The sequence below is a fragment of the Larus michahellis genome, chromosome 8, assembly GCF_964199755.1.
Source record: "Larus michahellis chromosome 8, bLarMic1.1, whole genome shotgun sequence".
Lineage (NCBI taxonomy): Eukaryota > Metazoa > Chordata > Aves > Charadriiformes > Laridae > Larus > Larus michahellis.
In genome coordinates this window covers 43,590,832-43,616,740 of record NC_133903.1, presented here as the reverse complement: position 1 = coordinate 43,616,740, position 25,909 = coordinate 43,590,832, and the positions used below count along the sequence as shown (strand labels likewise).

Below are 25,909 nucleotides of genomic sequence, written 5' to 3'. Positions count from 1 at the left end.
TCCCAGGTTAGTCCTTTAAACCTCTCTGCAGCTCAGATTTTGGGACTAATAACGCTTATCTCCCTTTACAGAGTGACATGAGATTGTCAAGCAAAGGGGCCGATGTTCATTAGTCAGCTGCTGTCTAAGGAAAGAAAACTCGGAAACAGCTTTAGGAGGTGGTCACATATATTGCTCAGCAGCGAAAGCAGGACATATTGCTGACTGAAATAGAAAGAATGAAGATGTAAAATCAGATAGGAGAAAAGAGTGGTGCAGAATATGCGACACCCCCCCAGCCCGGGGTTTTTATGTGCAACAAGCAGCGTGAAAATATTAAGTCATATAGTTCCTTTCCCAGAAACAACTCTACTTACATAAAAATAAATTTTTAAAAAATTAAAGTTACTCCAGTCTGCATTTTCAATAAAAATAACATGAAAGTATAATAATTTCAAGGTTTTTGCTGATCTCTGAATCGAATGTAGTCTAATCAATGTAAATATGGTTTCACAAAAACTAAACACATTGCAATTTCTGTGGTGAATAGTAATATCAGATGATTTACCTTGACTAAGATATTAAAAGCTGAAAAACAGTGGAAATTCCAATAGAGCATCAACTGCAACTGTCAAAGCTATAACAGTAATGTCATGGCATATATACTGTTTTTCTCCTAAAAGAGGAGCTAGGAGAGATTAAAGTATATATGATTGGTAAAAAAATCAAATTACTGTTATTTTAGCTTTAATCTTGTGCTGTATGTTTAGGCTTGTTTTAATATAGTATTCAAATTTTATGTAGACTTCAGTGTTCACAGGAGCTTACTTTCCCTAGAATCACAAACCAGATTTTCTAAGGATCTAACACTGCAAACGCATTTTCTGAAACACTTTGATCAGCCAGGTTAAAAATCTGCTATTCTGTTGTCCTGTTTAGCTACAGTCCCATCAAATGTTGCCCCATGAGAACAACTTAATCATGACTTCCCAAGCTTAAGTGTTTCTTGTTAGTGAAGTTTATGTCAAGGATGAATTCAGAAAATGCAGTAGAAGAATCTGAAGAGAAGGCTTATTTATTTACAAAGCAACCACAGTGGACAAAAGCAAGAAGCTCACCTCCTGCAAGCTGTATGAATGCTGCATCTTCTTTATGCTTAGCTCCAGCACGTTCAGAATCCCTCTGTAGATGTTCAGACCATCATCCGAGACAGAATCAGGAGCCATAACGTTTCCTACGTGGCCATTGCTATACTCAAACTTGATGGGAGTACTAAGTTGCCCGGTTAGTACCTGGGTCAGTTTGAGTAATCGAGAGAATGAGGTCGTGGGCCAGACGCCATTGTACTCTGCTGCCTCGATTGAGTGAATCTAGAACAAAGGGGGAAAAGAATTCCTCTTTAATTTTTTCAGTTAACTTTTTTTCTATGCACATAAGCATCTAGAGCTTTACTCATGTCAAAAACATGCTTTTAACACAAAGCCTCTTCAAAGAGAAAACTTAGAAGTTGTTGTTTAACACAGTTAGTATCGATACACGTTTCCATATATAAAAGGAAAGAGAGTAATGCAAATGAGTGTGATATTTCGGCAGTCGCTGCACTCTGTTCTATTTCATAGATAACCATATTGCCAAAGGTTGACTTGTATGAAGAAACGAGCCAGAGAAGAGCTGCATGAAGCAGGTTGCTACCCAAAAGTAGTATGGAAGGAAGCAGTAGGCAGGAAATCGCAGGAGAAAGTTAATGTTGCGTAAGGCATCATTAACTGCTGTTGTGAACTCTGTCGTCGCCCTCGCTGGGGTCGCAGAGCACAGACAACAGTCAGAAATGAGTAACAACAGTCAGAAATGAGTAACAACATGGCTGCTGGGCCAGCCAGATGGTCATAATTAGTTTGATCAGTGGAGAGCAGGTTACCAAAATTGTCCTTCCCTACACATTCTTCTGGGGAGCCGAAGGCTCAGGCGCTGCCCCAACCCCGCTCTGCACTTCACACTCAGCCTCAACCCGGGGCACATCCAAGCAAGTAGAAAGTTGTGCTAAACTATGCATAACTCGAATGGTTTCTGCCCCATGGGGACGGAGCACGTTTAGCTTAGTTTCTCAGAGGACCCTTCCCTTCTATATATTTTGACAATTTAAAGAGACTTTTCTCTGACACCTCAGGCTGGTGATGTGAGGCAAGACGTGGATTAATTTCTCAAAAAGCCGCACAAACTAAATCCTCCTACAGCAAATCGCTGGAGACTGCACTTTCGTATTTATTTTTGTTATTGTTGGTGGAGATCACTGCCAACCCCAGCAACTGAAGCTTACAGAGGAGGCTGTTACGGAGCAAATCCCTCATGCCGCCTCTTGGACATGCTTCTGGCGTATTGCATACGGGCAGGTTTGGGACTGCTCTGCAGGGTCAGGGCAAGGTAGTTTTCCCCAGCCCTCGGGGCCCCGTCAGGACTTATGCTGTCTGCGAGGTTTTGAACGCAGCTGGCAATTCTTACTTGTGGGTTTGCGATGAAAAAATTGTCAGCTGGAAACCGCCCAGGGAACACAGCTTTTTGCTAGGGCTGAAAGCGAACTAGTAGGCTACAGATGAAAGATTAATTCCCTGAACCATCCCTCCGAACTGTCTAATTTAAATATAACAGCAGCAAAATAAACTTTTCCCAGAGGAGAAGGGAAAAAAATGTATCATTACCTTTTGCTTAGAACTTGCCCCCAATTCTCACGATTTTTTTTTTCCTTTTCTCTTCTTTTTCTTGACTGAAATTCTTTCTGTATTTATATTTGAAAATGAAACTTTTTTCCCAAATGCACGAGGGCAGGTGAAGCAGTGTTGGAAGGTTTTAGGAAACAGGAGTCAATTTTTGGTGAAGGCTCACCCTGGCACACCAAGAGCTGTTTCGGCAGGAATGGGGTAGGTTGTGGGGCGAAGCCGAGACTGCTTCTGCCTCCCCTCTGCCAGGGAAGCCTTCTACTCACCAGTGTAGATGTGTGGCTCTTATTTCCTTGTTTTTTTTGCAAAAATATCCAGCCATTTGCAAAGGTCGTGGAAAAGCAATGTTTCCTGTCTAGATCTGTTATAGTTTGAACTTATAAAAATACCTAGTAAGAGAAGGCTAATTTAGGCTGGAAGGCCACAGCATTTACAAGCATTTATTAGACAGTCACCAGTCTTTTTAATCTGCAGTTTTCAATTTGCCGAATAAAAGCTTCTAAAAAGATCATTTTTCTTCTACATATACACAAGACTAAGTGGAGTTTGTGTAAAGCAATTGAGGAGTGCGTTTCAATACATTCATTAGAAGCACGTATAGGCTTCTGATAAAGCCAAAAGTGTTTTTCATATAATCAGAACTCTTAGTAATTACTCAGCATGCAGTAAAAATATACAATTGAGGATGACAAAGAATGTCATTCGGGACCCTGCAGAAAAAGAAGCCACCAGATGACATTAATTATGCTAAATATTGAATCACATCCAGCTACTGTCGCATGTTTTATTGCCGTTAGTTTGCTGGTTATGAAATCAGTTGATTAAATAATCCTAGGTTGTACAGTTTGGAAGAATTGGATTGATCCAGTAATAAATTATTGTGCATTTCAAATTACATTCCATTGTCTCCCTGACCACAAAGCAGAAGAAATCCTTCAAGCCCAAGGTTGGCTTGAGCTGAGAATTACCTGGCAAAGTGCAAATAGAATTTAGGGCACTGCATAAAAAATAATAGTGTTAGTTACATTCTCCCTGAGTAAGCACAACACATGATGAAACTTAATTACTTCCCAAAAGCTTAAAAAAGAAGTCAAGTATGAAGAGAATTTTACCTTTCAAACAGAATACATTTTCTTACCCTAATAAGACAAAGCTTTGGCCCAATACCACTAATTTCCACTTTACTTTTTATTCTTATTCCAGCTCTTGCAAGTCCTTTCTCTGGAAGTCCACTGAGAAGCACGCTTTCATAATTAAATGTATAAACCTTGTTTTCACTGAAGTCGGGTTCTGCAAAGAAATGGTTCCCATAAAACATTATAGAGATTGTACAGAACGTATTAAAGTACCTGTATTACAATGTATGGAACAAAAAAAGATGAATTTGCTCTTTTTTGTATTACACCTGAACAGAATTAGCTGTTGTAAAACTATATTAAACATTGATATACTTTTCAGATTCTATTTTGAAGTTCACTCATTATAATTATATTAGCTGATAGAAAAATTACTTACGGTAATTAAGATGCTGGCTCCCTGAAAGAGAAGGGAAAAAAAAAAAAGAGTAATGAAATGACAAAGCAAAAAAACCCACCCCAAAATGTTAATGTATTTTAGTGTGAGAGGCTATATCTCATCTTGTACATGCGACATAACTCTTTCCAATTAACTTTACTTCTAGTTCAGCACATAGCCAAAAGCCTTTTTTCCCCAAACAACAAAAAAAGTGTCATAAAAAGTTTTTTTTCTGTATAATGTTAAAGCTCATGTTTGTAATTGAACTATATTTAGATTCTCAAACCTCTTCCTGAATCTATTATTTTAAATCCATCAAAGCAGATAAGTTACTTACCCACCAGGGTTAACACCACGGCTAATATCAAGCCCCTCATGATGGGGATAAAGTAAAGGTGAACATGCCAGGTTCTCTTTTATAAAGGTATGAACTATCACATGTTTCTTTTGGAATGTTGGTTTGACAAATAAGCGTATTTTAGAATGCATATTGATCAATCAAAAAATAAACATTCCTGAGGTCACGAATGCTGACAACTTCCAATCACCTCATGATTTCAACTGACTGGCTTTCTATGTGAAATAGAGATTTCATTTTCAAAATGTCTTGCTTGCTATTTTTCCCCCCATTTCTCCACATTGTAGTTTTATAGTAAAAAATAATTAAATTTAAAATTAAATAAAAATAGTTCCTCAGTCATAACTGAAACAATTTAGCTTTTCTCCAACCCGTCTCCTTCGGTGTCCTGATAATTTGCTCTTGCTAAGGGTCACAGCTTTGGAGACACTTTGCTCTGTCACATTGAAACTCTACTTTTAGAGTTGTGACTGATTTCATGGATTTAGGATTGAGATACCTTAGAGGTCATAGACATGCATTGAGAAACTCTCTTTCCATGGTATCTACCACGGTTGTCTTTCCAAGCATATCTTGTTACCCACACCTGGGAAGACAGATCTTGTCAGTATGACCTTTACATTAGCTGCTGGCTAACGGTCAAAGTTTATACTATGAAAACTGGAGGGAAATTAATTTCTTTGTTTATGAAAAGAATCTAATAAAAAATGAGTTACATTTCCAGAAGGACCTCAGTGAGCTGGGAGCATCGGGTCCTTCTCAGTGGGTTCTCTTGGGACTTTAGCTGCTGCCACTCTTGGAAAAATATATCCAGCATTTCCCACTTGTAGTAATAACATTTAGACCAGTTCGTAGCAAAACTAAGTCAGGCGGGAGTTTGCTCCCTAACCTCAGTTATAGGCATTTTTTGCAAGTGTTTAACATTTACTTTGAATTTAAGCTTGGTTTTTTGGTCAAATGGTAAATTAAATATCACATAAAAAACCACCTGGGTACAAAGGTTACTGAAGGGGCAGGAAGGAGAGCTCAGGAATGTATATCTGGTATTTCCTTGAGGTTATGAAAGGTAAAACATAACTTGCAAGTAATGCACACAGTCAGGCAGCCAGGCTCTATCCTCCAGGAGGAGAACAAGGTTTTCTCGGCTGTTGCTATTCATCAGGGAGGAGAAGGGTGAAACCTGAGCAGGGGCCTGAGGCTGCCACCATCGGGCCTGAGCAGACATCCACTGCAGGCCCTATCGAACAGTCCCTTTGCACGATTACTTCACTCACTTGGAGTGATGCCACCCGAGTGAGGAATGATGAAGTTGATTACGGTGGTGCCAGTGCCCCTGGGCTGGAGTCCGGGATGCAGCGGCAGCTCCCCGCAGCCGCGCTGGCCGGGCACACAGGGGACAGCCGGAAGGCGAAGGAGGGCTGTCTGCTTTGGGCACCTTCACTACTGATACCTCCGGAGACCTCGAGAACTTTAATACCGCAGCTTGCTTCCGTAAAGGGAAAGATACGCAACTGGATGAGAAGTCAGATCTTCCTTGAAGTGAAATGTGTGTCTAGTAAAATATTTACAAATATATGGTAGACGTATGAACCTTTACAAGAGATTAATAATTGGGGTGTTGATTCACTGTGGATTCAGATGGCGAAAAATTAAGTGCAGCTGGATTTTCCCCTGACGTTTTCTTCTAGGGCGCTAACTAAGGTGCGAGACACGACAAGATGCACCACATTTGCAGGCTCCGTGAAATTCAGCAGCATGCCCTGCCTGGCAGATATGCACCGTCAAATGCAGTTAGACATGCCTTACAAACAGGCACGTTATTTGCAGCCAGAACGGAGGCAAAGGCACAGCAGCAGTGTAATACCGTAAGCGGTAACACGCAAAACTCTCCCGCTTGGGTCACCCTGCTTTTATGGCACCGCTCATCAGTGCCACAGCTTGATCTCTGCAGTAACGTTGCACTGTCGTGCTCAACTGGCCACACTTCCACAGGATGGAATATATAAGCATATATATATATATGTATGTCTCTTATCCACAGAACCGTACCAGTGAGATTATTAATTTAAACATTGTTATTAACAGCATACTGAAATAATGTCTAAGGGACACATACATATTAAAATGGAGCTATAACATTTTTCAAGTTTAATAAAAGGCTTCATAATTAAGGTGTAACATGAATAGATTTGTGCTAACTGGGTAGGGAAAACGCGGCATTTCCTTTTTTAATGGGGAATGCTGAGTCTAAGCTTGCAATCAGAATGTAGACAGCTGATTGCTAGGCAGTTAGCTAAAATAATTAAGAGTCTGCGGGCTGCCATGTTCTCCTCACCTGCAGCATGTCCTCTCTCCTTTTAATAGCTCCTCTCTACCCAGGCTTGTTTTCTTGGGGGTGAGGAGAAAGTGATCTCAGAACTGTTGTACCCATTATTACTTTAAAGGGACAACCTAATAAATTCACTAAGTGGAGAGGAGACACAGCTAGGGTTTGAGGGTCACAGCACTGGGCTCTAATCCTTTCTCCAAAGCAGGCACGTCCTTCCAGCTAGCTCTGAGGAAATAAACAGGCAATCTATCACCTTAAGGAAATGGATAAAAGGAGGAAAGGTGAGAGCCACACTCCTTAGAGCCAATACAATTTTTCTTAAACATTCAACCATGTCGTGTTACTGAGCAAGAAAATACATGAAAAATAAATAAAATGCAATTAAACAGGCCCTCCAGAAACAACTTCCAAGTGCCTAATTTGGTTGCAGAGGAAGGAACTTTAATGTGGGCATGGGCTTTATACATAACCTGTATCTTTTCCTCTTTTTTTCTTTTTCTTTGTCCATAAAAAACGAAGAAAAGAAATTCTTAAACAGCGATGGGAAATACCTTGGGATTTTTTTTTTGGTAAAGGAAGAAAATAGATGGTGTTGAGTGTTACAGAGAGCTCGATGGCTGTATAAGGAGTGCAATAAGATGAGGTAGACTGCTTTGAATTTACAGGGCACTTGCACCATAAATGAAACATGAATACAGCCTAATTAACCTGATTAGAGCTATTGCTTCTACACTGCAATTGTCTTTACATAACACATTCTGCTTGAGTAACAGAGTCTTATTATCTGCTGTTGTACTGCCGCCGCTAGCTCTGCACTCTCCTTGTTGCGTATTCATATTGCTGAATTATGGTGCAGTGATGCCATTTCCATCCTGCTAATATATAGCCTAAAGACAAAGCAGGGATTAGCAAAACAGCTCCCAAGCAACCATAGCAGGTTAAAACAGATATAATCAGTTGGCTAAGCTAAGTGATTTTTAGTCTTCAGTTTTCCTCATTTCTAAAGATGAAGAAACCTTACTTAAAAAATAATAATAAAAACATCACACCTATTTTATATTTAACATTCACTCATTGACTTTTTTTCCCCGGAATATTCAGCATTTGCTATTGTAGCATAGCCTCCAAGATAATGTTTGATATTCTCTCCAGAGACTCTGGACATTGTCTAATGAATAAGAATATGTTCTGGGTTGGGCTAAATTGCCATACGCTGATTCTAGTACACTCACAAAGGGATTTTGTTACATTAGCTTGCTTTAAAAGGTGCTTTTTGGTTTGTTTTTTTTTACTTCCATTCCTTTTACTAGAAAGAAATCAAGAGGCCCAATTCCCTGCTGTTATCCCAGTTTGATGCTGGCACACCACCAATGGAGGGATAACAGTGGGAACTGGATACAAGGTTTGCAAAACGAATGCGGTTGAAATGCTATTTGTATTTTGTCTAGCTTTTGGAGTTTGCAGGGTTTGAAAGATGCCATTGGTCTAGATTTATAGTAAAGCTGCAGAGTTTTGTTTTGATAAATTTGGGTTTTGTTAATACACGCTGTTAAGCCAAAGCCACGTCTTTGTGCATTTCAGTGCAGAAGTCAGTGGGACCGTTCCGGATGCCTAGCGTGGATTTGCCTGTCAGTTCTAGAGAAAGAATGAAATAAAAACAAAGAGAGGATGAGTGTGGAATATAGCTCTGCCATTCTCAATCTGAAAACAGATCGTTTTGATACAACTTAGCTTTACTAAGATGTTCAAAGGGTTTTATTTTCATTCAAATATGGAAAAGACATTCTGAAACTTAACAGCCCACCATCATTGCTATCATCATTGGCTCGTCAGACAGCATACTGATTAAGTGGCTTCAGGATTACACTCCCCCCCCCCGCCCAATTCAGTATATACTGTTTCCCAAGTCATTCAGTATGGTTAAATGTTAGACAGCTTGCCATCTGAGATCTGAGTCACGTCATATTTGAGGACTGGTGTTTGCTATGTAATTCTATTGCACTAGAAGATAACTTCTCCAAGTTTATCTTAACCCTAACTTAGACTTCATGGTCACAGAGTGATTAGCTGCTGTGGCATTGGTACTGACAGCAAATCAGGTAGCCCTGAAATTTAGCCTTGTCATGTCTCCACCTCAGTTACTTTGTGGATGAACATATAGGACACCGGGGAGCTCTGTGCGCTGCATTAAACGTCGTTCTGCTGTAGGCTGAGGTACTGCTTGTAATTGCAGCTTGGTTAGAGCTATCATGGCTAGTAACTTACCCAGAGGGAAAAATACTTGTGTAATGTTTATTCCAGTGTACTCTGTCTGTATACATTGTGGGTACTACAGCAGGGAGGTGAGGAGACCCCAGGCCATCCCATGTGCCTTAGGAGGGATGGCAGGAAGAGGGGGCATACCTGTTTTAGCAGACTCAGCATCAACAACCCTTTTGCAGAAGGCACTGTGAGCACATAAACAAGTTGCAACTTCAGAAAAAGGCCCGTTGTCCTCTGTAATCCTGCGGGAGGACACTTTTCTGTTCTCAGAAGAAATTGGTGGAAGAATCTTAGAAAGGAGAAAATTGTGAATTCTTTCTTTTTCTTTACTTTAGGCTAAATATGTTAGGGCTGCAAAACTTCAGACTCTCCTAAGAAAGAAACTGGGCTTTTTATTTTTTTTAAAGTGTGGATTTATACAAATATATAATGAATTCTCAAAATGGCTACTTATTGTGTGGTTCCACCCAAAATGTGTGAGAGTCTTTATGAATGAAGAGGAAAGCATTGACTTTTTCCCCAGAAGCCAATATTCTCCAGCATAACGATGCTTATTTTTCTGTTTTATAGACCTTCACCTTAGTGACTTATTCCCTTATACCACAGAACCACCGCAAGAACATGATGGATCTGGATCATCACTTTCTAGTGTCAGAGTATCAGATAATTTTATGGTATCAGGAGGAAGCTCACTATGAACTTACTCTCAGTACAGAATATATGAGGTCTGTGATACCTTAGTTTCATAGCTCTGGGTCACTGTGACATCAGGTCATGGGTCAGATAAGATAAGCAGTGTATTATTCCCAAGGAAGGAGCAGATAATACTCTGCCAGTTCAAACAACAGGCATTGACTTTACCCTCAAAAAAAAAAAAGCAAAATCACCTACCAGTATTTAATCAATGCCTTTGACTTCCAAAGAGTAAAAGGTCTAATCATATAAAAATAAGAACATAATTTTGCTTTTAAGTTACTGTGAAAGTTAGTTCAGTAATAAATTGAGCACCATATGTTTCATTACTTTGAAAGAAACTTGCTACATGATTATTCCCATATATAGCATGTATTAATCATAATCCCATTTTCTCTGTAAGACAATTACAGTCTAAAATGTTAAATGGAGCACTGATGTTCATATCTGCTTATCAAGGAACGTAGACTCACTACCGTGCTATGTTTCCACATTGCCTGTAAACATCAGAGGGCAAACTTAACTCTTGAACACACCTTTGGCTAAGACTATGAAGAATTAATTTCTTCCCCCTAATGTAAAGAATGAAGGCTGAACAAGTTCCTATATCCAGGAGATGCGGGATCTGGATGCAGATCCAGGCCTGAAATTTTCAACTGACTTACCCTCTTACACAACTGCATTTTCTTCCGTCTTGCAGAACATCTCTTACCCATTTGACTGGGAACAGTTCTAACTCCTTGCGATGAAGACCGTCTTGCTGCAGGATGGTAACATGGCCAGAACACTGCAAATGCTGTTCTCCAGCATGGTGTGTGCGGCCTCAATGTTTAACTGCTCAAATTCTATTTTCAAGGCTTTTTAGTATGAATATAGGCAAAAATTAAAGGCAGACTCTGGCTCACTACACTCTCCCAACCCCGCACTGAAGTTAATGATATCTGTTCACGGAGTTTAACTAGAGCTATATCAAGTATATACTGACACTAATTTGCTCTTTGAGTAATCACAGTAACTTCAGTGCAAACACTCAAGGAATACAATAGTTCTCGATATGAATAGGGCTGGAAAATCTGCTCTGTCATAGGTACCTCTCAGAACATTTAAAAAAGTTCTTTAAGACTTTATTTCAGAAACCATCCAGTTTCTTAACTGTTCATTTATTTATTTTTTACAGTAATATCTAAATGAATATCCTGCTCATCTCTGGAGAAGACACTAGGAAGATTGTTATTTTCTTGGCGTTCAAAGGCAAATGTCTGGGAAAGCAACTTTCAAATTTAATTTTAAAGGAATTCCTGCCTGCACTGATCAACAAACAATGTAGGTCTCAAAACTGAAATTGGACATAATTATCCATTTTTTTTTAAGTTCTTCAGGGAAGGCAATAGAATGATGCCAGAGAGATCCCACGGACATTTTCTACAGTTTTGTCTTGTTGGCTTTCCTTTCTGCTCTGACAATTTAGTTGTGATTCAGTCATAGGCTGAGTTTCCACTGGGATAAACTGATTGGGTAAGTTTACCCCAGCTGTGTATCTAACACAATATTTTATATTTTTTGACACAGGAAAATGTTGGTTGGTGCTAACTTTTTCCTTTTGCTGGAGGCTTTCTAGCAACTAAATTCTTTTGAACTGATTATTAATGCCTGAACCCCACAATTGAGTGCTTATGCTGCAAAATACAAAGAACTGTAAGTATTATCTAATACATAATTCAAACATTCCTACTAATTTTCCCAGAATTTCTGGACACTGTGACACTTAAAATGAAAACTGGAAGATGTAAAAGCAAATGGAAATTTGGCATCCTCTTCATTTAAAGATTGATTTAAGACCTTTTGCACAGCCAGTAAAACTATTTGGATTCACATATCTGTGAGTTTTCTGAAGGGAACATAAACTTTACCACTCCATTCTGTACTTGTGCACTTATAAATACATGCAGCATATAACCCTTTAAGGTATAACAACACATTTATTTCTTTTAACTCCTACCTTGTTTTACAAACAGCCTATACCATTTGCTTTCTTGGTCTGGCCACCACTGGCAACTACTCTTCAGCGCAGGTGCCTGTGGCTGCCATCTCACACACCGATTCAGCAGAACTGCCTATTGACACAGCCAAGACTTTTAACATCGGACTTTTTTTTTTTTTTTGGTGTTTACAAAGTTCAAATCTCTTTCTCAGAGCAACTATTACTCATAAGCATTAAGGATTTTTTGAAATCTGTCCATGTTTAGTCTCTCCAGACAGCTCCTGGGCTTTCTGTAGCAGCAGTGTGCTCGAGCCATTGTTCTAATAGATGATGGCAGTGCCATTGTTGAACTTGGAGTGAAAAGATGCTATCATTTTAGATAGAATTGTTGGTACTAAATAATTCAATGTCTTTCTGGAAGGTAGCAGCCCTATAACCTTTCAGTTCTCCTCACCAACCAATCTACAAAGAAATGTTGCTAGGAGAAGCTATGGAGGAGTGTGGGAACAGCTCATCTCCCAGGCATAAAAGTAACTGCTGGTAACAACAAAGGGAAATTAAAATATGAGACACGCAGCCGTAAAAGAAAATATGCTCTACATGAAAGCACATCGGCAGCTCCATCTGTAGATTTCCACTCACCCAACATGTTGGGAAAGGTATAGAAAAAGATAAAAGGGAGTGACAGCAGTGCATGTACCAAGACTTAGGCAATGTCTGAAGAGAGGGTAACAAATGCCCTGTCTTAATGAAGCATGGAAAAGAAACCGATCTCACAGTACAGTTTGAAAAGCCAGGCCAGTCACCTGGGAAACAAGAAAAAAGGAAAAACAAGCAAATAGGCTATCAGCTCAAGCCTCACAAAGCATTCGCGAAATAAAACTACCTTAGACTTGTATGTTAGTGGTTAATAGGCTCTAAAATTATAGAACTGTCTACACTACATGTGGAACGACAGGTATGTGAGTCAACCTTAGCACCGAAGAAGATAATTACTGAAGCAGCAGGTTCAAAGTATATTGAAATGAAGACCATTAAAGGTATTTCTAGAGACATTTCTCCGACTCCAAGGAGCAGTTTAGCGATGGGTTTGAAACAGTCTGCCTTTTCATCCTGAAGTTACAGCAAAAGGGAGTTTGTTGTCATTTAATGGGTGAATTGCCTCTTCCTCTCAGGAAGAGTAATTCCTGTGGACAGGTCTTCAAAATGGACCTGCACGGCGCCCACGGACCTCAGGTCATGAGAAATAAGGTGCCAAAGACCACGGCCAAAGGCAAAACGAGGCAGTGTGCTTCCTCAGACACAGTGGGAAGAACAGTCGCTGAAGTCGGCCTGAGCTGCCTGCAATGAAAGGGGGGACAAGGGGTGAGGAGAAGACTTTTGGGAACTGTATGAAACAGCAGGTTCAGGGAAGCAGCCAGGTTTTTCATGAGAGTGTTCCCTGACCCTGGGAGAGAAGGGGAGCTTTGCTAAAGAGCACGAGGCACGCAGGAAGCCGACAACAGCTTCAGATTGATCTGGAGAGAGGGAAGAGACGCTGGACTTCCCAGGGAGGGAGCCGTTCGATTTCTTGTCATAGCACTTTGCCCTCACTGTCACTCATTTTGCTCTGGAGCCTTATAAGATCTTCGACCCAAAACAGGTGTTTTTGTCCCACTAATGATACTTAATTGGAAACCTATTGTTTTTACAGAGAGACTCCTAGGTCTCCTCAATAGACAGATTGAAATAACACGAGGGAAAAAGGGATTTAAACTGAAACACGCAGGTGATATTTTGTCCATTGTGTTACCTCAGCACTAAGTAGTTTATTTTTGGCTCTCTGTCTTGGGGAAAAATTATTTGGATTTGCTCTTGTAAACAAAAGAAGATAGGTTTTAAACAATTTAAATAAATACACACCAAAACCTACTCTGGAAACAAATGAGAATAATTTGAAGCTACACAATAAAAAAGATAGACATATATAGAAAATTCTACTCTTTCATTTTGAAGCCCATTTAAAATTCTTCAGATGAGAAGGCTGGAAAAAAGGTGTCTACTTCAGTCTCTTATCTGAAGCCAGGAGCAAGTGTACAATGCAGAAAAAAAGGAACCAAAAATAAACTTTTTTTTCTCTTTGATCCCTCCCCAGATCCTTCAGAACAATAAAAGAGAGCTTCAGGTATTTTCTTTTTCTTAGTCTTGCACTTCTGGAAGACCCCTGAATTTCATATATTCTATTTTTCCCAGCTGGCTTGTCTTTCTTATCTAGAAAAGTTATTCTAACATCTCTCACCCTTTTCAGCCCGTCTCTTTGCTTTGTGGCACTATAGACGCGGTGACTCTGTCCCAAACTCAAAGCTGAATGAGAAGCACAGTGCAACAATACCCCTCAGATGGCTCCTTGATCTCTTAAACAGCCCATGCTGCAGTCCTCTAAACTCTCACTAATTTACATTGCTTCACGGGGACTTAAACTGTACTAACTATGAAGACTGAATAAAGCTGGAGAGAGATGGCTACTCCTCTTAGCTGTCAGAGAATGGGAGGGGAGCTCTATTCAAACCATCCTTTGGGTGCTGCTGCCTCCTCCTGTGGTGCCCTGACTATGCCACTGTGACAGTAAGTTCGACATCGACCTTGCCCCTTCCCTTCCCTCCTTTATCACTCGCACCAAGATGTGGGAGCCACTGTCTTCCCAAACCGCTCACGAAACTGGTCTTGTGTTTACCCTAGGCGTTGCTAATAAACAAACGAGCCAAAAAAAGCGCCACAAAAAGCCAACCAAAAAACTTCCCCAATCCCGAAGTTGAGAAATTTTTATAAAATGTTCTCTCTTTTCCTTGTGTGTATGCTGATTACCATGTGTGTTAATGGCTGCCACAGGGATTGGAAAAGGGAAAAAGCCCAGCTTCACCTCAGCATTACAGCACAAGGGATAAAGAGAAAGCGAGAAACAGCAAATATGTAAGAAAACAGCCCAGGACCTAATTCGCTTGCAGCAACTCACTTTGCTGGCAGTAATTCACGTGCTGTGGTGGGAGGAAGGCGCTCCAAGCAGGGAGGGACGGGGAGAGGAAACAACGATGGCTTATGAGCTCCACTCATGCAAATAAATGTAACTGTTTGCTTGTGAAGTACAAGAGACAACAACACTTAAGGAATACCTGCTTGAAGGGGGTTAACAGGGATGCCATCGCTCTCCACATTTCTGTTTCTTACTCTATTTCACTAGGTAAGAACTCTCCAGCAACAATTTATCTTAACCTCATTAACAATCCCTGACAACTGCTTTCTCTCCAGCTTTGCTTCCCCCAAACTCTCATGATCTAGAAAGACACAATTCACACTTTTTCCTTCCCCAACTTTCTTCAGTCTTCAGTTTTTGGTGGTGGTTTTTTTTTTGTTTTTCTTTTTTTTTTTTTTTTATGAAAGCCTGCAGTATGTAATGAATGATTGCTGCTAGGAGCGCACTGCAAAGTGTCTATGTGACGATTATGTGAGAGGTTCATAGTCTTTCACGTTCCACAGTATAGAAGTGAGCCTTTGGGGCACCTCAAAAAGTTTAAAAACACTTGATTTCATTCAGGGAAGAATCAAAGAGTTTCACTAGAAGAAATTGTCTTTACACACATAAAAAAATGAAGGTTTCTAAAGGGATCTTTTAGTTAGATGACAGAAAACCTGCATTTTGTAATACCGCAGGGGTTCTTTTAATAAGTCACTAGAAAAGTTCCATTTGACAAGTTAAACCTTGAATTTTTTTTCATACTTATTATAGCCAAGGAGGTGCTAACCTAATACAATGGGCAAAGGAGTGTTACCACAATACAATAGACCAGACAGAGTTAGTACAATACCGGGCAATAAGGGATTTCACTATAATGAGTGAGAGAAGCAGTGTCTGCAACATAAGAAGCATGCTTCAGAAAAGAGAAATGTGTTTGGTTTGTTACTGGTCATTTTATAGCTGCAATTGTAACCCAATGCAATGACCCCAAGATGCTTAAGAGTCTTCTTTAAAAAGTGGAATGATCATTTCAAAGGTTCTTGGGCCAAAAGAGGCCATTATGGTATCTCAACTAGGGCCTCAGTAACACAGGCTATAGATTTTTGCACAATGTTGTCTCTATCTGACCTGATAATTTGGAGTTACTTCAGTGGTACCAGGCTGGGGCTTAGTTTGGTCCTCTATATTGCTCACGTCAATACGCTGTGAGGACCATGGAAGTATTCAGAGGACAAGAAGAGAGAGTTACTTTGGGCTTCCAAACTATATTTGACAAAATGTTGCATAAATTAAGTCTGAAATCACTTCTTTTTCTGTACTTTTTTGGTATCTGTTTCCATGGTCTTTATTATATTCTTGACTGTCGGGTCACTTTTTTCCATTTATACTCACTTCCTAGCTCATTCCAATATTTCAAGGAGCACTAGCTCCGGCATCAGGGTAGTCCTGCAGAAAATACGAAGGGTCTTTTGCTAGAAGAACGTTCCCATCCACCACATAATTCTAATGCACAACGTGGGAAAAGGATGCTTATAAGAAATCCATACAATGCGCTATATGTAAATCTCCACAGGTATTCAGCAAACTACACTCTGCAAATTTATGTGACCTACTTTTTCAGATTGTTTAGCACCTAATAGTATCCTTGCTGCCAATCAAATAGCAACTGCAAATATAATATACGCCCTTGATCTGGGAAGAATAGAACGATCTATGGATAACTTGAATAAAACTTGGGTGAAGTGTAGGAGCAAATGACATGGGTATGAGTTTGAATTTACAGCACAGCTGTATGAATGCTTGGCTGGGGAAAAAGTGCTGCTCTTTCACTTGATAATTGACCAGAATGAAATTTGTGGGGTAGAATGGTGATGTTAAGTGTAATTGTAATATACAGAGCTACAATTTGGATCACTTAGCTATGCATATGACAGGCATCTAAAAGTCTAAGTAGCACCTTTCCTGATTACCAAGAAGCTCTAGTACAAAGCTTCATACAAAACAGTGACGTGCTTGAAAATACCTGTCAGCAGTCATAATATACGATGCACTAACTTTTCTGATGTAGGTATGAAAAGGAGGTAAGCAAAGTATGTTGGAGTTACTCAGTGCAGTACAGTTTAAGGAGGAGCTCACTTACTTCTGGACCTGATTTTTTAAACATTTTTAATAATTTAGTACTGATGAAGAAGTACTAAACTTACCCAGCACAGAAAAGCTGTAGTGGCATATAAGCTTCAATTCAAACATGACAAAACACAGCAAAGTTACAAACATCGCTAGCACGAAACAACCCTTTTGGCTTCGGTAAGACCCAATTTAGAGGTACTAAGAAAAAGAGACTGTGAAATATTTCTGAGTTCCAATTGCTAAATAGCCTGCAGGAGTCAGAAAACTTGGTTTTGTAGTTGAGGCAGTGAATACAGCCTGAGAACTGGTTTCAATTTATGGGTCCGTGTTGCTCTTGGAGAAAATCACTCTTAATACAAAATGTGGATAGTATGTCATGCCTATTGGACTATAAAAGTTTTAAGGCAGGGAAAATCTCTCACTAGGTGAAGACTTGGCATCTACCTCTAAGAAATATCTGTCTTGACTGAGAGGCTGAGGTATCCCTATATTAGAAATACTGATCAATAATAAAACCAAATATTGCTGTCTCTTCCCAGCCTCCCCTGGTTGCTGGAGCTTATCTCAGATGCGAGATTGGGTACACAGATTTTCTTCTGCACTTAGCTTTGTTGTGATGCTGGGGGCAGACAGCTCTGCTTGCTGAAGATCAGGAAGGCTGGCAAAGAAGTAGTGAACGAGAGAGGTGAGAGAAAACAGAAAGAAGGAGGAACGGATGGAAGAAAATGAGCTGGTGAAGGTATTCTGGTGGGAATATGGTGAAGAGCAGTTGCTCCTGAAGGCCACTGTTGAGACCAGGGAAGATCTTTGGGCGAGAGATGGTTGAACTAATGCTATTGAAACGTAAGATAGGGTGCTGGCAAAATAGAGGCAAAGGCTCATGTGAGTCACACGTGCTGTATGAAAGGCGCTTCCTTGTCCACGCATTTACAAGCCAGTAACAAGGGCTTTCCAGGTCTTTTTAGTTTAGTGTCAGTAAGGATTAGTGTTTATCTCAAGCAATTTCCACTTCATAGTCTATCTAGAACAGAAAGTTCTCAAGGAATTAGAAAATGTTGTTTTCACCTCAAAAATAAACCAAATATAGGGGTAACGATTAAGGAGGAAAAAACTGATTATATAGTCAAGTACACATAGTTCAGAAAGTGGGTACTAAGCATAAGAAACAGCAAGGATGAGAGCTCTAAATCTTTTTTTTTTTCTAGCCAGCAGTCAGTGCAAAAACTAACCCTTGCTCTGAATTCTCATCTCCTTCTTCATATGTTTGATGCTTCATGCAGTCCTCACCATCCTACTTCTCTCATCCTTTCCTTTCACAAATCCCTGCTTCTGCAATACTGCTGTGCCTTGCTTTAGGACATGACATAACCTGGCAGATGAGATGAGGGCTAATGGTTTCAATAGACATATATGCTTTTTGTGCAGAATGGGGAGGGCATAGGTTAGAAAATGAACTGCCCCCTCTCTATCAGCCTTACACTCTTCCTTCTCTAAGGGACGTTTGGGGTATAATGTGGTGGGAAGACATGTTACAGATGGATAAAGCATAGTGAGAAGTTGGTTTTATCTGCCTCAAATTAGGCACGGAGATAGAAAGGACAGCAGTTTCTAGACATTAGGAGGAAGGTTTGTTTGGCAGGGGTTTTGAAACTCGGTCACACATTTTCTGTTTAACAGCTTACAAGATAGTGTATTATAAGATTGAGTAAGTGTTTATGATCTGGGTTGGAAAAGGACTATGGGATGAGAGTTGCTGGTGAAAGTGCTTTCCGCTTATGTCTGAAAGGCTGGCAAGGATGAAGGAGGCACTATTTAGCTTGGCCCTTAACCCTGGAGAACTGGACATTGACTACCCGAATTCTGCTCCGTGGCTCCTCCCGGGGCAGAACAATAGTCGCTACCGTTTCACCACGGGAATTCAGCACACGGTAATCACTGCACTCCTGTGCTTTCGGAGGAGGACAGCAACTTCCTTCCGTTTATGCAGGCATATGCATTTATTGCTAAGGGAATCTAGCTTCCCATTAAGTGCTTCTCAACTCAAATAGCTCCGATTGTTCTGTCTTAAAGATGTGAGACGTGCTTTTTTTTGATGAAAGCATGTAGAAAAAGACCTATACTACCAAAGACAACTTTTCTTGCTTCTTATCCTTTAAAGGCTTTGCAAAATGTTCCTATTTAATAACAGTTATCTTTATGTAGTAGCTGAATCTTTTCATAAGCTAATAGTTGTAAAGCACTGTCTACTTTGCTTAATGATACTATTTTCCCAATATAAAACAGGGCTAATGGGTGTCAAATGTGAAAGCAATATTCCTGCAATTTATCACTTAAGCCTTCTTTCACTCTTTTGGGGTGAATTGTTGTATTTTTAAAGGGAAATTGATTGCCTTGAGTGAATTCTTTTATTCTTCCACATTAACAATTCATGAATGAAGCCAATAGCTGCAACACAATCTTCAGCTTCTTGTCCCACCAATAACCTCAGCTGTGTCCTGGAGGGTAAACTCACACTGCATCAATCAACAGTCTTCGTGGTCTGTAGCACAGCCATGTGAACTGTGCCTTACACTACGTTCTCGTTTGCTCCCTTGACTTCTGGCAGTTGGGAACTGCACAAAAACGAATTAGCTGTTACAAAGTTTCCTGGCATGCTGTACTTTACATGATTGGAAAGTTACATTGCTAGAAAGAACAAAGAATACAGACATTCACTCTGAGGTTCGGGACCAAATGCCAACGGTCAAATGATCCTCGTGCACCTTTCTTCTCTGCTCTCCCCTTCTCTCTGCCATTGCTAAGTGTTGGGCAAGTCCAGCTAAAAAGATTTTGGGAGATTAAAGAGATCTCAGTTAAGGGACATTTTGGACTACTTATTTAAAAAAGAACCAAAACACAAAAAAACCCCAACCCCCAAACAGCACTATAAAACTGATCTGGGAAAGGCAAAGAGGCCAGCAGTTTAAGAATACATTAAGGTTGCACCTGCAAATGAGTTCATTCACTTCTTTCCATGAGCAAACCTGGTGCCTCTACTCCCAAGTGAGAAATAAACACACAACATTGGGCAGGCAGACATCCAAATGCCCAGACTTAGTGTAACTGTGTGCCTACAAAACTCATACGTAGAAAATGGAAGCTGTGAATGTGGACTGCAGCCTAACTCGCGAAGACAGAGCTGTTGTGAAGGTAAACTAAGCAAAGTGTGGTGTAATGGCTGGCTTTGAGTCACTGGTAAAACTTATCCCTGGCACGTCCCTCTCCTCAACGCTGCTGACTCCTCTCTTGAAAGCCACCTGTCCTTAAGCACATTTTCCTCCTTTACCAGGTTTTTTTTTTGGCTCAGAGTCTCCACGTAAGGACGTGCGTGCACGTGCCTTCTGCTGTTGTGGTTCCTCTCCAGCCAAATTTGTTGTCTCTGTATGCTCCAACCTGTACCCATACACGGCTCCTGCACTGGGGGGTTGCTGGTGTGGACGCCCCAGGCTGTGCCAGAGCAGGCTTCACCCAGGAGTGACCCCTTCGACTTTATGGACACCTGAGCACATTTGCCTACTCGGCAAAACATCACTAGGGTCACCGCATAAGGGGTCGCTTCTAAAATGCGGGGCTGATTTTCAGCTCATTTCTACTAGATCTGTACTAATTTAGACCTGTGAATTAGCGTGTGTCTTAAAAAATAAAGACACACACACGTATATACACGTGCAAGCTGTCTATGATTTTTCACAATAATTTTCATTAGTTTTCCCTATTTCCCTATATACGCCACTCACTCTTTTCATCAGACACTGATTTCTAGCTCAGTTTCACCACGGCACTTGGTATGGCTGGCTATATCACTCTGTACAGCCAAAAAAATACTGCTGGTTTACAAAAAAATAAAGATAAAAGTCCGAATGTCTTTCATTAGAAAAAAACACAATTTTTTTCTGACAAAAACCCAATAAAACTTAATGAACTGTTACTTTATTTTCTCAGGAAAACAACAAATGAAGACGCAAATAAGTAGCCCACCCCTGTCATTGAACCTATATTTAAAAGGAGCTGCTGTGGCTTCAGTTCTGAAGCATTTGACCTCCTAGGATAGAGGAGGTACAAAAGATTTTTATTTGTTTGCAGATTGTAAGATAACAAGCAATACATCTGAAAATATAAACCTGAGATGACTCTTCTTACAAATGATCTTGTGAGAAGAGGAACAGGTACAAGAAAAAAAATAATGAAAGAGGCAGAGAAAGGAATGACAGACGTGCAGATTCTATGAATAAAGAGCTAAGAAAAGACCTGTGGAAATAATTGATTTTTCTGATTCACCACTGACATTTCTTAAAAATCCCCAAGTAATTTGATGTCCACCTGAACCTAATCCTTTTTTTTTTTTTTTTTTTTTTTTTTGAATTGTCCGCACTTGAAACAAAAATTGCTTGGGGTTAAATAAAAATCTTTAGTTCTATCTGAATTGGTTTTTAAGTTTGATTTGAGGTATTTTCTGAGACTTCACAAAAATAAAATTAGAAGAACTTGAAAACAAAGGATTTCATTCATCACAGGGACTTAAGCAGCACTGCTAACATTGAAGAAAGAGAAGAACAAGAAATGATGGTGCCTTTCACAAAATGGAGCAGGAACAAGGTGTGGGATGTGGAAAATCCAAGCTCAGATTTCCCCCCTACAAAAGCTCCAGTACAGACATGAATCTATCTCTCCTCTCCTGTCCTCACGTAATTTATTCAGACAAACACCCAATAAGATTTTGATTACATGTTCATTATTCAACATGTTGCAAAACAATGTCTACAGACCCAGCTGAGATCAGGGTTCCATGTACACCAGCCGGCGTTAAAGAGATGACCTTACTCCACATAATGGAGAGAGAAGATCTGCATCCTGTTCTTAAGCCGTGCAGTACACAGAAAAGCTAAAGGTTTCTTGTTTGTCCAATGCAGTCCCTGGAAACTGAGGTCAGAAATCCCAAGTCCTGCTTCAGTGGCTTTTCTGAAAAATATTCCACAAGACACGCTATAAAGACTCTCTCTGATGTCCCTCCAGCCCTTTGCTCCGTAAACTGGTAGTGCTGAGACTCCAGGAAAGCCTTGACCAGGTAACCTTGATTGACAAAACATTTTACACGGACAAGGGCAAGGTAAACTTCCCCAGACTAGTCTGCAGTGTCATAAATGTTTGCAGGATTGACTGTTCCCTCCAGAGGCAGCCCCATGCTTCACAGTCCTTGCTGCATACAAATGAAGTCGCTCCACAGCACAATTGAGTGCATACGCTGTGGTGTGACCTCCTGTTTGGTGACATCCATCAGTGAAATGTTCTGTGGTAGCGGCTGTCTGAAAATCATCTGGTACATGAATTTTTACTCTGATTTCACTAAAGCCCAATCAATAAGGGCACCTAGCTCTAGTGTTCTCATATACTTGCTCTGTGAATAAAGTAAATGAAATATTTGCGCAGACTTTTGTCATTCGTTTTGAAGGGCCTGACCAGAAATTGGAACGTGTCAGGAGCTAGAAGGAGGGGACTATTGACAAGCAGCATTGCACGCACTGAACTGCAAAGTCCTCCCTTCTGGGTAGAGGAAAAGCAAAATCAACCCAAATACAAATGAACACTTAGAAAAAACCCTGAAAGATTCATTTGGCATAAGTTAGTATTGTATTGTCTGATGCTGGAACCCAGTCAGCATGTCATTCTGATTAAAGGAGGATTACAGACAGGTGTTCAAATATAAGTATATATCCCAGCTATACCTAAATTTGCATAGGAACTCATGAAAAAAGTTCTCTGGGCAAAATACTTGTAAGTATATTGTGGGGGAATTTTGTTTTTCCTCTAAAAAGTAAAACCATAACCCAGCCTGATTACTTTTTAATTACAGAAAGATTAGGTAGCAAGTGGAAACAATTGCTCACCTTGTATTCTAATAAGAAAACTGAAGCAAATGAAATGAAAGTGCTAGTCGCAGTTTCAAAACAAAAGGAGATTCCACTTTACTGAGTGTGTCTAATCAGAATGTGTTGGGTTGGAAGGGACCTTTAAAGGTCATCTGGTCCAACCCCCCTGCAGTAAGCAGGGACATCTTCAACTAGATCAGGTTGCTCAGAGCCTCATCCAGCCCGGCCTTGAATGTCTCCAGGGATGGGGCCTCCACCACCTCTGGGCAACCTGTGCCAGTGTCTCACCACCCTCACTCTAAAGAGCTTCTTCCCGCTGTCTAATCTAAACCTGCCCTGCTCTAGTTTAAAACCATTGCCCCTCGTCCCATCGCTGCATGCCCTTGCAAACAGCCCCTCCCCAGCTTTCTTATAGGCTCCAGCTATTGAAAAATTTACATGACAAATTGGAAAGCTTCTGAAACAAACAGCCATTAAGGCTAATACAGAGCTATCACCCTCGGATCGAAAAAGACCAAATGCCCCTGGCGGCAACACCGAGAGAATACCATGTATGCTTGTTATTTTCTGAAGCTGCTTCTTAGGTATTGTCTTTTAGTTACTCTCATGGACAGGACGTGTGGCTTTGGGAGTAAGAATAGCAGTGCCTACGTGAGGCAGAAGGGTTATTATTCCTAAAAGTTAGGTTATTGTTCTTAAAACATTCTTCTGTTAAAAAACTGTGCAACAAGATAAAAACAATAGTTGTATACTCAGAAGAAAAAAACAGTGGCATAAAAAAAAACAAAAAAAAACAAAACAAAAAAACTCCAGGAAACGGAGAGGAGATTTTGCAAAAGAGCTCTTTTTCATTTTAAAACTCAGGCAGGGTATTATGTTTTGCTTTGCAAGGGTTTACATGGGAATGAACACACAAAACATGTTTGTCAAATATAGTTAAATGGAAGCTATTCAGATATTTACTAAATAGATACAGCTTACATCAGAAACAGACGAGAGTAACCTTTTCCCTTCTCAAAGTTTTCGATTCTGATAAAAGTGTGGGTAAAAGATGAACATATCTGCTCATGTTTATTGCTGTTCTAGTGAGAGAAAAACATTTGATTAAAACAGTGATTTACGTTCCAGCTACAGAAGTTAAATGGTACTCTTCAGTGTTCAATAAGAGATTGTTATGTGATCTCAAGCACAGAACTGGTTGGTGTCCTGCCTTAAAATCCTTCATCTTCTCTCCAGTTCTCTTAATTTTTGTTCCTAACTTATTCCCTAACTCGTTTTCCAGCTGTCCACAATTATAAAAGTAAATGATTTCAATATGATGCAAAAGAGTAAACAAACCCTTACCCTGCAATTGTTCTAGGCACTGTGAAAGAACAAATAATCATTTTGACAGGTAGACAGCAGACAGGTCAAAGTGATCTGCTGAAAGTCTGCCTTCAAGAAAGGTCAGCAACGTAAAGCTTCTTTTTCCTTTCTTTTCTTCTACCTCTTTGTTTTTTTTCCTCCTTCCCCCCCCCCCCGATTTCAGGGTGACCCAACAGCATTCACAGATATTGAGCTAAAATAACCAGCGACTTTGTTCACAGCAAACCACTTCATTTCTAAGGCAGGTATTGCAGAAATATATGATCTTTTCTGTATTTTTTTAAGTGATAGTATAAGATCCCCTTGCTTTTGCATAATGATAGAAAAAGCCACTTCCATGGTATAAAAAAGTTATAATAATGCAATATAATAAAATACAGTCTGAACAGTAACTTCTTAGAGGGATGGTAAGAAGCAGCTTTCCTCTAAGACCAAAAGTCTGGACACTGGAATGGGAGAAGTCCAGTTCACCAGCTTTTTCTTTCTGCTTCTCACTATTGCAAGAGGAGCTCCCGTGCTATTCAAATAAGGTACATGCTTTGAAATAATGATCCAGAGCCCTAAAATATGGAGGGTAGCTTCAAAAAATCAGGCAAAACTGCAAAATATTTATTCTAACATCTAAATATTTTACATGTATATCTTTATCTGTATATATGTAAACCACATTAATTTACATGTAAATGTGTTTTTTAAGTTCACATGTATGCAAATACATATACACAAGAATTTTTATAAAATAAGTGCATATCTATTTATACACAGAAATTCAGATATATTATATAGATAATAAATTTTGTATTCTTTTTAAGTACCTCCTGTCTCTTTTTTCTGGAAATTCAGTCACATTCTTAAGCTCTGCCCTGCTCCGGGCTCTGAAGGTTAGACATTTCCCCCCTCTAACGGCAGCTGGCACCATGCTGCGATCCTCGCTTTCCAGCAGTCGGCCTTTTTTAGCCGGTATGTGGACAGCCTTATCCTGACCTGGGGACAAGGGGCAGTTGGGACATTGGTTCTGGCACTCGTGGCCCCGTGTTGTTCATGGGGGGTGGCAGCGGGAGCTGGGGCAGGGCAGAGGCAGTTCCTGGCCGCAGCGTCCCGGGAGCAGGGTAGTGCCTGGAGGTCCCGCTGCCCCTCTGCGCAGGGCTGCCACGTTGTGGACAGAGGTGTCAGGGTGCACTAATGGCCCAGTGCTGGGCACAAACATGACGTGGACTTGGTCCATTTCTGCGCGTGTGTAGAGATCAGTTCCAGGAGGCATCACCAACCCACATCAGAGGCTTTTCTATTGTGGTGGCTCTCAACTATACATGTGGTTGTGTTATTCCTTCTCCTGCTAGCTGGTTTAAACTACCAAGGGTAATTCTAGGACAAGCTACAATTACAATTTTTTTATGCTGTGTAGACATGACCTTTGACTACTTGATTGCAACTGGCTTTGGATCAGGGCCTGTAGCCAAAGCTGTGTCGCTAGCATAACATGCAACACTCTCTGCAGAGCCTCCAAGTATAAGCCATCACCTCTCTGATCTAACATACACATAACTGCAATGAGCTGGGAGATCCTCCAGCATTTCACAGCATATAGAAGAGATTTATTAACAAAGATTTTCTGTTTGCAGATACAAAAACACACAGAAGGCCAAATTCTTAGCTTGCATGAAGCAGTGAAGCTTAATGTATGA

General features: G+C 40.3%; 1 protein-coding gene across 1 annotated transcript in view; it reads right to left on the bottom strand.

Moving 5' to 3' along the window:
* LOC141747629 (vitellogenin-1-like) overlaps nt 1-4,585 on the bottom strand; it is a 42,927-nt gene extending 38,342 nt beyond the window's left edge. The window contains exons 1-4 of the mRNA XM_074598228.1: nt 4,546-4,585; nt 4,209-4,229; nt 3,832-3,983; nt 1,098-1,349 (exon numbers count right to left, since the gene is read on the bottom strand). Coding sequence (XP_074454329.1) covers nt 1,098-1,349; nt 3,832-3,983; nt 4,209-4,229; nt 4,546-4,585 — 465 coding nt within the window. The remainder of the gene's footprint in view (nt 1-1,097; nt 1,350-3,831; nt 3,984-4,208; nt 4,230-4,545) is intronic.
* Between the last annotated feature and the right edge of the window lie 21,324 nt (nt 4,586-25,909).